We start from the raw sequence: 15,268 nt of genomic DNA on the forward strand, positions 1-15,268 counted from the left end.
AATCTACTGATACCTCATTCATCAAACTCAATCTAGCCGTTAGGGGCCGCGGTGGCTCAGTGATAGAGTGTTCATCTCTGATGAATGGGGTTCTTGGTTCGATCCTAGCTCGCGCCAAGCGAACTTTGTGGTGGACAAACACCGTGTGCATGGGTTTTGGGTTCTACTGTTTCTTCCCACTTTATTCATTCGACCATTTCATTCATTTCTCGTCGTCACCGTCTTCTTTATCCTAGCTGGGATAACCGTCGGACTTAAAACCTAGAGATTTAGCCATTTGCGTTGAATTATTGTCAACATGAAGTGCTCATGTATTATGTATGATATATAACGCCGAATGCCTTTGACTCTTATGGTTTCGGATTCGATTCCCGGTAAAGGCATAGCGTTAGATAGCTTTTGGTTACCTGGTTTTCAGTTTAGAAGATGTAGAATCCAGAATAGCTTGGAAGAAGAAGTCATTCGAAGAAAAAACAAACTTCTAAACGTAAAAAAGATGACATTGATAAAAAAAAAGTATGGTGAAAGCAAATGTGTGGAGTGTGTTGTACGGAATTGAGAAGTATGTTGCATTGATTCTAGGAGAAGTGGAAAAACAGAATCGTAACATTAAAAAAAATTACTCTTACGGAAGGATATTGAAAATTAGATAAGTGGACAAAGTATCGAATTAAATTGTTTTGCAAATGGTAGAAGAAGAACCAAGCATATTGATGACAGCTTTCCCATTAGCAAGACGCCGGTGCATGGCTGGCGGACCTCAAGCATGAAATGGCAGACCGCCGGTGGTTGCTGCTGGCGGATCGCCAACGAAATTACACTTATGCCGCCAGTGATTCGACGGCAATTCCATAGTTGATCTCGGCACAGTTCTGCATGAAGGCCGCGACCTACCCCGCTAACGCTCTCTCTCTCTTTGAGTAATATGTCTACAAAACTAAGGAAAACTTCGCAGAACTGGATTCGAGCCACTGACTTCATAATCAGAAACACTCTGCCTTTAATAACTTGGCTATACAATACATCGGTTTTCTTTAATGCTCAGGATAAAAATCTCATACTCACACCTCTATAACTTAAAACCTACAACGAGGATGTAAACATTATCACGTCTCACAATATTACACATTTATCGGTACGCATTCCATAAATAATCTTGACATACAAATTACAGCTGACGAAGTAAATATGCTCAGAAAAATGTCTGCTATGCATCCCACGAACCATATACAAAAAATTCTAGGAGGAGATGTGTCTGGAAGAACGTGCAAAATAACTCATCGAATTTTACCGATTTTTACCTGATTTCTGCTGAACCGTAAACCAGAATACGAAATTCATAGACAAATTTTATTTTCAAGGTCCCCTATACATTTCATCAAAATCAATCAAACAGTTTCGAATTTGTTACAGAAAAATTACAAACGTATGCGCGTTTCTTGATTAGTGTATATAACCACTATAAATGGTCTCTCATAAGTAAAAATATTCTAAGTTAATTCCCTTATTAAAAATCCATGTAACTTTTATACGATTGTAGATTTTGTTCAACTGTATCTACCAAAATCCGTTTCAATATTTTCTCTATCACCTCAACTGTAAACTCAAAACTCCACCTCGTGAGTCCAAATTGAATGTACCACTCTTAAATGTACCGTTACATCACACGGAACGAACACAAATTTTAATGCCCCGAATAATATACAGGGTGTTTCAAAACAACATCGACAACGTTTGGGAGGTGATTCCTGATACCAAGATAAGACAAAAGTATAGACCAACCTGGGTGCACAAAATCTTCCTTTCCGAGTTATGCGCTGCCGAAAACATGAAAAAAATGAACTTTAAATGTCCATAGTTCCAAAACTATGGCACCTACAGTAGTCGGGTCAAGATTTCACTTAGAAACTAATATGTGACCTATCCAGAAATCTATGTTTCACAATCCTAAGGCACTCACGCAACAATTTTTTTTAGAGGGGGTTTGGTTACGGGCATATAATTTGAAGTACTCATCAACTACCCGTACCTCTATAAAAATTGTTGCGGAAGTACCGCAGGGCTTTGAAACTTGGATATTTGAATGGGGCACATACTAGTTTCCAATTGAAGTCTTGACCCGACTACGGTAGGTCCCCTAGTTTTGAAGCTATGAACTTTTAAAGTTCATTTTTTCATGTTTTCTCAGTCTATAACTCCGAAAGGAAGCATTTGTGCACCCAGATTGGTCTATACTTTTTGCCTTATCTTGGTGTCAGGAATCACCTTCCAAACATTGTCGATGTTGTTTTGAAACACCCTGTATAATATGTGCGAAGACGTAGTATAACAATATGTCAAGAACAATTGACAAACTCAAAGCGAACATAGCTGACCGAAGCTTTTGTGATAATTCGGCAAATCAGGTTGCGGTCCGCTGTCATAGTACCGCCTCCTGATCGAAAAACGCTAATCGTGCAATATTCGGTTTCTGTCTTAGTACGAAATCCAGTCACTGACCGCACCATCGATAGCAGCCCAAATCCGAAACTGAGCCGAATATGCGTGCTTACACATTCGGGCGGTTCTGCTACGGTTGTAGATGAAGAATCGAAAGCATCTGCCGGCATTTCCTAATGGGGTTTCGAAAAGAAGAGATGAAATATTTCAACTCAAATTGAGACATGGAGAAATTACGCTATGAAGGAAATGGCAAAAGGAAAAAAAAAAAGCCTAGTGCAAGGCCACGACTGAAATATATGAGCCAAATAATACAAGACATAGGAAAGTAACATAAGGGGAAATGAAACACTGACTTAGGATAGGAAATAATGGAAAGTTACGTGAAACCAATCGGGGGATTGCTCACTTGAGAACAACAAGAAGATATCTCATTTCTTGCACCAGTGTTGTATAAAAATGGACCTAGAGCTTAAGTTTGGATCCGTAATAAGTTCCAACCGGGACTCGATCTCGGTACCTTCCATATCAAAGGCAGTAACGTTAACCGTTTAACCTTCAGTAAGCTCTAGAGAGCTATTGAATTAAGAAGTAGCATAGTTTCATTTTGAAGAAAATAAATAATAGTAATGGAAGTCGAAGTTCTGACCTTACTTGATCGAACTATCATATAAAGCGCTTTCAGAGGACTGTGGCGCCAGAAATTTTAGTTATGTTCATTATATGGAGGCAATTATTTTCTCGTTGTTTTGAGAAAAAAAATATAAAACAAAATACAAGATCGAATAACAATTCTACCAGCATAAAAATAAACCCCAAGGTACAAGAAGTTGGAGAACTGTTATATATCAAACGATAAGCACGTACATGTGAAACATACACAAAGGGAGAACATTTTCCTGGCAACACTGTTGTTCGAACCTTGAAGCGAGATTTGTGCCGGTGGCTGAGTCTTGTAATAATATCCTTGACACGGGAGAAATTTACATCTGCCATAGATTTTCCCACTGCAACGAGGAAAATTCCCCTGGTATTCGGAGAAGGATGCCAGAAACGAGAGAGAGAGGGGAAAAAGTTTGGAAAACTAATATCTGCTCTTCATGAGAATGATGCTTGTAAATTGTGGAGAAAAGAGAGAGACGTGGTGTCAAAATTATCTCAGAAACACAGGGAAAAAATATATAATAGAAAGCATTGTCTAGAGAGCACGTATTAAGAGAAAGAAGAAACGCCATATCCATCACGCTTTATTAAGCTTGGTTTTTGCCCCTAAGTTAAGTTAGAAGTCATGGAAAATTACAAGAAACCATTTTTTTACAAAAAGTTTTAAAATTCAAGGACCTGAAACTCAAACAAGACAAACTTCCCTTCAAAGATGGAATAAATAGCAGTGTCGCAGTGTACACTACTTGAAAAGGTTGGTGTTTGAGTTTGATTGATTGATTGGTTAAAGTTAAATGGTAACATCAAGTTTGGTTTGGGGTCTGATAAGCCAAACTCCTATACGAGCTAAATTTTTACAAAGGCCTAGGCTTAAATATAACATATTACCTCTAATTAAATTATGCATACTTTAAGGTAAATGAATATTTGAAAATAGAAAATATTTAAGTCTTTAGATTTGTCGAATTTTTAACGTTATTTTCTACGGATATTTATATCCTGAGCATTATACTAACCCGCTGATCAAAGTAGCACAGTGGGTAGTCTATCAAGCAAGGATGATGCCCATAATTACTGTACTTCCATATGAATACGTGGGGAACAGATTTTTGATTGTTTATGTCTTAGAATCAAAAGAATGGATCACTTCCGTCAAAAAACATGATTGTTAATCTGTGACAATATAAACAATGATATAATTGAAGAATATGTTTTGAAATAAAATAAGATATTTTAAAGTAAAAACTACTCATGTAGCCTCGCTGTTGGACGGGATGTTAAACTCAAAAGCAGTCCAATCCAATTCTCAGTGAGATAAGAACTTCATGAACATGTCCGAATATTCGTCAGCTGAAAACTAATTTCTCATCGTAAGGTTGGGAATAGTGTGTCGCGATCTCATTTGCCTTTCATGCAAAACGTCAATTCATTTGCCGTGTAGTATAGTTATGATTATCCGTTTGACGTTATCTCTAAAGCACAATAAACATAGTCAAGTGGATAGGATTTGCTGTTTGCCTACCGACGCTAGTACTCTTCGGGAAACTAGGTCGCCACTTTTACTGCGGAACAAGCATATAAAACTACAAACTACAACTTTACCAACAGGTGAGAAAAATATAATACAAATTATCCAATAATACTGCCATCCAGTATGTTGAATGAAATAATACAAGTATTATACTCATACTTAAGCATGCGCAGCGATTATGGCCCCAATTCAGTTGTGAAGACCTATGTGTTCTGCTTTTAAATGAGAAATATAGCTAACATGGATCCTGATTTCACGAATTTTCTGGTGAAACACAAGCAAAAGATTTACATAGCGGTGAAAAATAACTTGAGTTAAAAGTGTTTAATAGGTCCTGCTTATTAATGAAAGTCAAATAACATTTTCTTATCTTTTTTTTTCTTTAAACCTATCGAGTTATTTTGTTTCCTGCTGCAAATACTCCGCATGACTTGTTCCTCCCCTTGTGAGAGTGAGAGTGATAACATCACCAGCCAATTATAATTTTGAACAGCGGAGTGATACGAAGTTTTATTTACCACTGTTTGGAGGTAAATCGGAACAGAGTTTACTTATACTTGTTTCGCTTTAGATGTGCAACGTAAGAACTATGAACAAAGGAATGTACGAGCACATTTAAATGTAAAGAAATTAATAATAAATCGACGTAATCAAATTAAAAGGTGAAAGACTAACACAGAAAACTGCTTTCATTTAGCTTGCCTGGAGCTCTATGGGAATCTTTCCCGTCGCTGCCTGAACCTAGAGACACCTATTTTACCGAAACTGTATAAAAACTTTGTATTGGTCTTAAGATCACACTTATAATGACTTTGTGGTTATACTGTATGAAACAAGTATTTTATAATAAAAAGATTGTGAGAAAATTAATCTCGTGTGCTAAATTGTTCTACCTACTACCTTATTAATGTATTTTACAATATAAAGGCCTATCCGGTTTGCCATAAGGACCAGACTGTGTCACGTGATCAGATCAAAAGTCACGTTGCGTGCTAAATCGAGTCTGGAGATTCCAAATGTCAAGATGTGAGATATTTCAAGCACGTAAACTCAGCGTGGGGCGCCCTGGGCAATTCGAAGAATATGGATATACTTTATTATTAATTTTACTCAAACAACTTGATTTTTGACAATGTTCTATCCATATTTACCTTATGTGATATACATCATTTTTAAACTCTCCATTATGTTTTTGCATAGCCATCTCCTTATTATAATTTTTTTGAGAAATGTAGACGACTTCCTTTTATTATTCATTGATTTGCCATTGACTTTATTGTTCACGTTTCGTGAGTTTTTACTATGTTTCATCTCTTTTGGAACAATTTTGTTTCTGAATGTAGTATCTACATAGTCTGTTTTATATTTAAGCTGACTTTCAGCCATCTCCCTCTCCTGGTTTTTGAGATAAGTGGAGGAATTAATTATTTTCATTGATTTTCCATTGATATTAATGTTAAACTTTCGTTTTTTTAAAACTTCTATCCATTTTAGGACAATTTGCTTTTAGAATATAGAATCTATATAGTCTCTTCTACATTTGAGCTGAATTTCAGCCATCTCCTCCAAAGTCTGTTCACAGCATTGCAACCGGACAGGCCCTTGCAAGTTTCGTACGCCCATGAAGTTTTCGTCAGTAAAGCTGCATGAACATCGAACTATTGTGTCATTTTCTCCAAAGAATTTACAGCTCCAATATATATAGTGAAAAGTGTTGTAAAGCCCATGTAAATCAAAGTTTTCAATCCAACTAGTTGCAATGGCGTATGCAAAGGGGGTTTCGGGGTTTAACTCGCCCTTTAGCGAAATATAAGGGTGTATCCAAAAGTTTCAGGACAGTGCTCATAACATGTAAACCGCTTACAGTTTACGAGTTTCCCGCTAGAATGTGTTGCGGTGGTGTCTTGTAAGCCAGTGTGCCGAGTAGCGTGGTTTGAAGTGGAAGCGTTTGAATGTTGCACGTGTTTCCGTGTGTGTGTTGCATTAGCCGTCTGCGATTTTTCTTATCTCGGCGGTATGGCGGAAGTTGAAGAACAAAGGGCGTGCATAAAATTCTGTGTGGCATTGGGTAAAACGGGAAGTGAAACTTACGAAATGTTGAAACACGCTTTTGGTGATTCGTGCATGAACCATAGCCGAATATTTGAGTGGTTTGGACGTTTCGGAAAAGGCAGAACATCGACTCCTGATGATGATCGATCAGGTAGACTGTGCACGGCAACAACCCCCTCAAAAGTGGAAGAAGTGAGGATGGCTCTGAACAAGGATCGTCGACGTACCATACACAATATCTGTGCAGAGGTTGGAATTGGGTATGTAACTTGTCAGCGAATTCAAACTGAACAATTAACATGCATCACATTGCAGCGAAGTTCGTGCCGAGAGTGTTGACCCAGGATCAAAAATGCTGTCGAATACAGATCTGCAAGGAACTGAAGGAAGCTGTGAAAAATGATCCCACGTTCCTTGTCTACGTCATTACAAGCGATGAGAGCATCGTTTATGCTTACGACCCAGAAACTAAACTGCGGTCTTCTCAATGGAAGAGTCCTGGGTCTCCAAGACCCAAAAAAGCACGCATGGAAAGAAGCAAATTGAAGACGATGCTAATTTGTTTCTTTGACCAAGAGAGGATTGTACACCGGGAATTTGTAATACATGTAAGCAACCTTCTTAGGACATCACAGTACGGATCTGCATTGACTTTTACTGTAATGTCCTAAGAAGGTTGCGTGAAAATGTGCGTCGCAAAAGGGCACAGAAGTGGCATAACGGTAACTTCATTCTCCATCACGACAATGCACTTGCACACCGGTCTTTTAAAAGTGGCGCAGTTTTTGGCTAAGAACAACATGACAGTGTTCCCCATCCTCCATACTTATCTGACGTGGGCCCCTGTGACTCTTTTTCTTTCCCCCAAGCTGAAGCTTCGGATGAAGGGGCGAAGATTCGACACCTTCCAGAAATTCAAGAAGAATCGCAGTGGGTACTTGACACTATTCCAAAAAGGGGCTTCCAGAAATTCTTCCAAGCATGGCAGAAACGCTGGGACCGCAGTATTAATGCAAAAGGGGAGTACTTTGAAGGTGAAGGAGGAATTTAACTTCAAAGGTAAGAAACTTTCATTTTACAGATTCAGTCCTGGAACTTTTTGATACACCTTTGCATTATGGATAAGTAAACATTCACTATATTAAAATATACACTTAGATATACAGAAATCATGACTGTCCTGATAGGATATGATATTTAATGCTTGAATTCCCCCTTTGATGAAATTCTGCGTACGCCACTGACTAGCTCTACCCATTCCTGTCTCTTTCAGCTAGCAAGGACTGTCCACTCTAATCAGTAACAGTCAGACTTCAACGAATAGAATGTTGCACTCTGAGTTTCCCTATATCGCAATTCACATTCCTATCCCCCTTAGAGAATGTATTTTGCAAAGGAGGAAACAGTTTTTTTTTCTTATAAAAGTAACTCACAAGATCTATATATATTCCCTATTCTGTTGCTAGTTACCATTTTCCCCTGGAGAGGTCGTTAGAAGCGGACCACTAACAAAGTACGGTATATTTCACTTGATTCTTCTTTCAATAGGAGATTTTCTGTGTGTGTTGGGGCGAGGGGAGGCATACTGCTGGATGGAGCAATTGAGAATTGTAGAGAGAAGAGAGAAGAAATGACGGGCAATGCATAGAAAGAAAAAGAAACAGTGAACTATGCTTCGAGCAAATAATAAAAAAAAGTAAAATTTAAAAAAACCGTAAGAGAATTATTTGTATCTCTAGGAGGAAAAATTTTCTTTCTTGGATAAAATCCAGGAAGAGTTCCCAGGATTTATGTATTTTTCGTTTTCCACTTTTCATATTTTTTTTCTTTCGTTGTATAGAAGTTTGCGCATTTACGTTTTGCCAAATACGCTTCACATCAATTGTAACTATACATGTATATATATATATATATAAAGGGAAAACTTGTGACTATTTTTCAATGCTGACTTCTTTAAAGCGAGCGAGAGAGATATTATATGTCTTAACTCTCATGGTGGAGAACACTGATTCATAACATTGTTGATTCGTAAATTATCACAAGGAAACTGTATTTTCTTGAGGAGCTAGTCACTAGTGTGCTGTATATACATAGTAAATAAAAACGTAGAAGGAATAGAGTTCGCGTTAGGGTTATAATGATGGTGTTTGTGTTATATTAAATTACGTTCTATATCTAAATTTATTTAAATTTGATCTTTTTTTCTTTTCAGATAGTTCAGAAAATCTATAATTGAATATGTAACATCCAAATAAATGTTAGTAATTACTGTCCAACTGCTTTTGGTTCACCCTGTACACACATTCACTTATATATACAAACACACTTCCCAGTATTTCAAAGATATTGATGTAGTACTTTGTGGCAAACTGGGTAAGTTTATGACTACTGTGCACACTGTCCCAAATACGACTTGCGTTGAAGCTGTGCACCTTTTATACAAAGCTGCGTAATAGTTTAAGCAGTAAGACTTATCCCCAATAGCCTAGGTGTTGGAAAGAGAAGATAACCTGCAATCAATTAATCAAGATACTTATGACCAGTGTTTTTATTTCTAGCAGTAGGCAATGATATGAAGAACAGGAACTTCTTTCAGAAGTGTACAAAAGATATGATTTCTCTAATCTATTTATAAATATATATTTATGAAATGAATATTTTCGATTTAAATGTATTTGAAGACTGGAGCAACAGTATAGTATACGCTTTTCAAAAGTAATATAATCAATAGTTCACAACTCGGCTAATTTCTTACAACACCTGCTTAGAGGAAAGTTCCTAACATACAATTTTCTCGAAAAAAAAAAAGAACACTTCTATCACAACTGAAATCTCTTCCAAGAAATGTGAAAGGGAATTCTGTCAGATGAACCTGATAACAACTTCATTTAGGACATCTATCTTTTTATGAACAAATTTTAAACTGATGGTATAGGACTGCCTCAAGCACAGTATAAGGGTAGCAAATATATGGACTCATGGCTGTTTCGATGTCATCCTTTTGAGATTGATACCAAAATCAAGAGTGGTCTCGAGACGAAGAGGGTATATGTTAAAATTGTGGAACGTAGCAGTAATAACATTTGCATAGTGAGTACTATACTGCCGTCCTAAGCGAAAAGACCGCAACTCCACATTTTTCGAAAATCGAGATATTGGTATGGAAATGTTCGTAGTACACTTCTGCATCTATCTAAAGTGAAATTGACGTGGTTTGACCAATAGATAGGGGTAATGACGTCATGAGTGTTTACCTTATGTTCGAATCTGTAACTGAAAATAAGCAAAAAGACCTTAAGTGGCAATTCATAAGCAAAAATATTTAACTGTATTACCACACAAATTTGAGATCGTGAAAATATATTTCATAAAGTTTTACTGAAATACAACAAATTTGAACGTAGAGCCTAAGCCAAAACGCGTTTTGCTTATTTTCTCGAAAGTATGTGAAATGGAGTTAAGGCATTTTCGCTTAGCAGGGCAGTATAGTGATCGCAGTGAGTCATGAAGCTTACCTAGTTCTATCGATCTCATTAGCCAATGAAATGCGGGGGCGTGTTCCGTCGTCAACTTCACTCTTGAAATTTCGCGAGTTTCATCTCTCGCGCTATACGGAAAATATCTCCTAAGGATGCAGTGTTGTTAGATTGCCACTAAGTTTATTTTGTTGTTGTTGTTTTATATTTTCTCTGCTATTACTATTGTTACCGTTTAATTTAAATATCTGCTAACGTTCGTATTATAGCTCTTTAAGTGCTGTTTTCTTTTTCGGTTGTTCACCTATCTTCAAAGTTTGGCAACATTGTTGGTGCACTTCTGTTTGACGTTTTCTCAAGTGTGCGTTAGAAAGGAAGTTCCACGATTCGTACCGATATCTTCCGATATATTACACGTGATCAAAGCAGTTCTCTGATTAGTGTAGAGCCCAGGCTTCACGAGTCATTGTGGTTACTATAGCATGTTTTCTTCTAAAAAGTAAAATAAAATAAATAAATAAATAAACACTGCTTATAACGACGCTATCAAGTGATAGGTCTGAATATTAAGAATTTGAATAGGGGTAGGCGTTGTACCTTTCAGACAATGTACCTTTGAACACCTGTGCTTTTCTCGAATTCAGAGCTATCTAGGTGCAGTGATTAAAATTCATTTGAAAGATTAAATGAAAAAAAGCACTACAAACGCATTTGGCTGTTGTTTACTGAGTGTTGTATCGAGTAATGTTCTTTTTAATTTTTTCACCCCAAAAACAGAGATTTTTTGTAATTACCTTTTGAGTTTTGTGCTCTTCGGTTTTCGCAACTTGTGATATTTATTTGTCCAAACTTGGGGTAGAATCATTAATGAATACAGTAATATTTTTAGTTTTAACTTCTGTTCAATATTTAAGCTACTAGAGAACTTTTTTCCGCAATGGTGACCCTCTTGTACCTATGAACATTAATGCATCGTGTACCTTTGAACGATAAATAATACTGTTTAAAGCTACACAATGTAAGTAATTAAAACAATTGATATATTTTATATAGGTTAGGTTAGGATATAAAGTTATTAATTATAATTTTAAGTAGTTTCTATATATTCGCTTATTATATAACATAATGTTAAGAGTTGTACATGCTCAACTTTATTGTTCACAAGTTTTTGTTAGAACTTCTCTTCAATTTTTAATTTAATTAATAAAATTTTAATTCTGGGGAGCTTTTTATAGCTAAACCTTTTATTGCAATTTATAACTGTTAATATTTGTGGTTTCTTTTTATATTATTGCCGCAGAAACATTGTAATTATCACTGTTCAAAAGTACATGAGGGTCTGTTCAAAGGTACACGACCATAATGTACCTGTGAACAAAACAGATTTGTTCTTATTTTATCTTATAAAAGCTATTGCAATTATGTAACAAGTTTAAAAATCATCCTATCTGATAGCAAAGAAATGACACTTCAAATGTACGACAAAAATTGGGGAAAAAGTGCTGAATATTAGCACCAAAATTTCGAAGACTCTAAAAGTGTTCACAGGTACAACGCCTTTACCTAACGTTGTCAAAAAAGTAAGTTTTTCTGTGTGTATTTCACCTAACCATATGTTCGTTCAGGATATATCCACACTAAATGATGCGATGACACGCAACGGGGATGAAGAGCTTTTGAGAATGATACGGTATGAAACATCTGGAAAATATAATTTTCTGGATTCCCAATATGAAGAAAGAAAAACAGATACAGCCTGCGTTTTTATTCTCTCTTTTTTTTTTCCTATTGTGAAGTGCTAACCGTCTGCGTGGGATGGATAATAACGTAAATTACTGGAAGAGAAAGAGAGAAAGAGAAAAAATATCCACAAGTTCTTACCTCGACAGGGCGACGAACGTAGGGCTTGCAATCTGTTTGTGAGTTCTTCAACTTCTTCTGTCTCTCGTAGAAGCAGATGGTGCTTCACTACTAAACCTTCTCTCCGGAGCGCCAAATCAACTGAGTGTGCCAGCTGGGACCAGTAACCAGATTCTGAAAGTACAAAAAAGACGGAAATGAAAAATAAAATGAACTAATGTAAAAAGAGATAAAGAAACATACCATTTAAATAAGATGCATAAATAATCTAGAGTTTCAATCATCTGCAATTCAGAGACTGAGATTTATTTTAATGCACAATGAAATATGAAGCGTTTTCATCTGTCCTTTTCTTCCGTCAGATGCGAGCGATTTTACTAAGTAACCAATGAAATTGCGCACGTAGATAGCGCGACACACCCGCATCAGAGTAGAAAAATGTTCAACTTAGACGCATCTAGCGCCCCTTTCTCCTTCGTTTTGATGTTCTACGAAGTAATCTGTTTAGCAGTACAAGTAGCTAAATATTTATTATTAAACAGGAAAATATATAGAAACGGAAACCAATCAGGCTCTACGGAAGCTCATTTTTATGTTCCGTAAAGAAAGACTCATTATGACACTACTGAACAGATGAACTTCTAATGGTTTTAAATATCACACATTGCCTAGAAAAAAAATATATAACTTTACGACGTATGATGATGATTGCTTATTCACAGAATGACACGAAGTATCTTTACTTACGCATGTACATCAGTCAGTTCTAAGTAATCTGGCGCAATACACGCACGCCTCTATGGAAACAAAAATGGAGAACATTTAACTTGCTAAGTGCGCTGCGTGCGTTCCAACGCATTAATGAAAACAAGGCCATACTCTCGCCTCTATTTACTTTCCTGTCTGAGACTTTATGGAGTTTGGAAATTATGATTTAGAAAGAAAGAGCAAGGAACACCTGAACAATTTGCTTCTGCTCAGCTTGTCTTTTGCGCAACAGCTAACACCAACAGATGCAAGGAGTTATTCAATTGTTTTAGCGTTCCCTTTCAACACTGAGGTAATATGAGACATGAACCTACAGCTTAAGGTGGAATTTGAATAGTTCAAAGTTTAGTGCTCTTCCACTGGGAATTGAAGTTGGGACCATCCGCACCAAGATGTACGCGCTAGCCAGTAGACCAGCTGCGAGAGCTAAGTAGTGGTTCGAATCTCCCGTCTCATACATTCTCAGTAAAGGGGGGGCTAAATTAAAATCAATCAATAGCTCTCCCCAGTGGCCAGTACGCGCGCCTTTGATGCACGGGCGTCCAGGTTCGATTCAGAATGGGAGAGGGTTAAATATGAACATATTATGGTGTTTCGGATTCCTTTAATCTGCAGGTCCACGTTTCATACAGCCGGCTCTGGAAACGAATGTTAAATTTCAATCAACTAATCAAATCAATTCTTTGAGTTTAAATGAATTTAACGTCGCATGATTATGCCTAGTAGGCTAAGCGAGACAAATCTATTCAATCGATTAACCTTTGGTAATATCAAGACATAACAATCATAGACAATAAACATTCAGTGAACTCTCCATAGATATTCCTGAGAAATCGAAATCAAATTCATAGTACTCGTCAGTCACGCTTCGGATTAGGTTAAATTAATACATGGTTTAAGGTGGAAATTCCTTTTCTACGAGAAGAAACTACAAAATGGTATATTTGCACTGGATAAATATATCATTAAAATCTTCAACTGCTGATTCTAAAAGAAATGACTTCTTACTCTGCATCCTTAATGTTGGGATGTATTATGAGCAGAAAGTGCATAAGATTGTATAGATACCTTTACATAGCGGTTGTTACGGAAAGATTATGTGTATTGTTTAGATTGAAAGATAATCTAGATTATGTTGAGGTGCATATATTTCAATCACGCTTGACCCTAGCCATAGGAACTAAACACACGGTTTTGATTGGTTGAAGTTATCCGTTTCTCGCCACGTAGCTCACATATAGCAGAAAGCAAACGCCAGATGCTGTTGACCCTCGAAACCAAGCGTGCGGCTAGTAATGAAAATTGGTTCAAACCCGGTCCAAGAAAAGTTTTTTTTTATTTTTTAAAAATTTTCATAATACTTTGTTCATTAAAATAAGATGAAAATAATACTCACGTTCGCTTGTACGTAATATATAGGCCTAATGCATAAATGTTGCACATACAACTTCATTGGTAAAAAAAAAAAAAGTGATTTATTTACGTTATGAAACATAGCTGAGCGAGCCTCAGCAAGCGAAGAGGGGCTAGAAGTACCGCAGGGCTAGTTTTCTTCCATCTTCATCCTCATGATAATACGTTACATTTGGGTGGTTCAACTTCGATATAAATCTAACCTCATCTGCTTGCTTCTGACCAATTTAAAACACGTGGCTAGGGTCAAACACGAAAAAATAATATGCATGTATGATTAAAGATCATTTAATGTATATTAGTAACAGGCAAGGATGTTATAAAATAGAGGATCTGCCCATACCGGTACGTATCTTCATCATATGAACTCAATGGAGCCAAAAAACAACCGAGCATCGTCTAAACCGGCACGTCTGATTGGCTACTCTCGCTTCGCTATGATTGTTGGTTCGAAACATTGCGATCTTAGTGGCGCGGAGTGGACAGAGTAGGTGTGGCGAAGCTCTGACGTATGGCTTCACGATTTTGTTGTATGGGCAGATCCTCTATTTTATAACATCCTTGGTAACAGGCAGATTACTTTGGATAGTTCATATGGAAAGTGTATACCTACAAAAGGTATAGAATAAAAGTGATACTTGGAGCAAAGGTGTGTCAATAATTTTGGACAAGAGATTAATTATATAGTAGACACACTTTAGGTGTTTGTTTACCTGAATATATCAGTTCAAATTAAAAAAAAAAACTTCAAGCCTCACATTCCGCGGTTACAAATGAAAACAAACAGGACATAGATGTGTAAATTATGTAAGAAGTACAGTGTAGATTTTTGAGTTGGATAATTATCTGTAAATGGACCCTTCAATAAACTGTTCAGATTCAACTATGGACATCCATTTCTGCTATAAATGAACAGTTAGTTTTACTGCTTGTTAAGATAGTAAGAGAGGCATCAAGAAAATAAGTTATAGAGAAATTTCTGAAACAATGTACGTGTGTTGGCCATTAGCAACTTATGCTCCAATGACTCGTGGAATACTGTAATTTGAATTTACAGAAGAAAGTG

The 15,268-nt window shown here is 36.7% G+C and overlaps 1 protein-coding gene across 1 annotated transcript in view; it reads right to left on the minus strand.

The window, feature by feature from the left end:
• LOC145693547 (retinal guanylyl cyclase 2) overlaps positions 1–15,268 on the minus strand; it is a 980,145-nt gene that overhangs the window by 236,544 nt on the left and 728,333 nt on the right. The window contains exon 5 of the mRNA XM_081769634.1: positions 12,043–12,195. Coding sequence (XP_081625760.1) covers positions 12,043–12,195 — 153 coding nt within the window. The remainder of the gene's footprint in view (positions 1–12,042; positions 12,196–15,268) is intronic.

This window comes from Thermobia domestica, chromosome 8 (genome assembly GCF_964235325.1).
Source record: "Thermobia domestica chromosome 8, izTheDome1.hap1.1, whole genome shotgun sequence".
In the NCBI taxonomy this organism is placed as follows: domain Eukaryota; kingdom Metazoa; phylum Arthropoda; class Insecta; order Zygentoma; family Lepismatidae; genus Thermobia; species Thermobia domestica.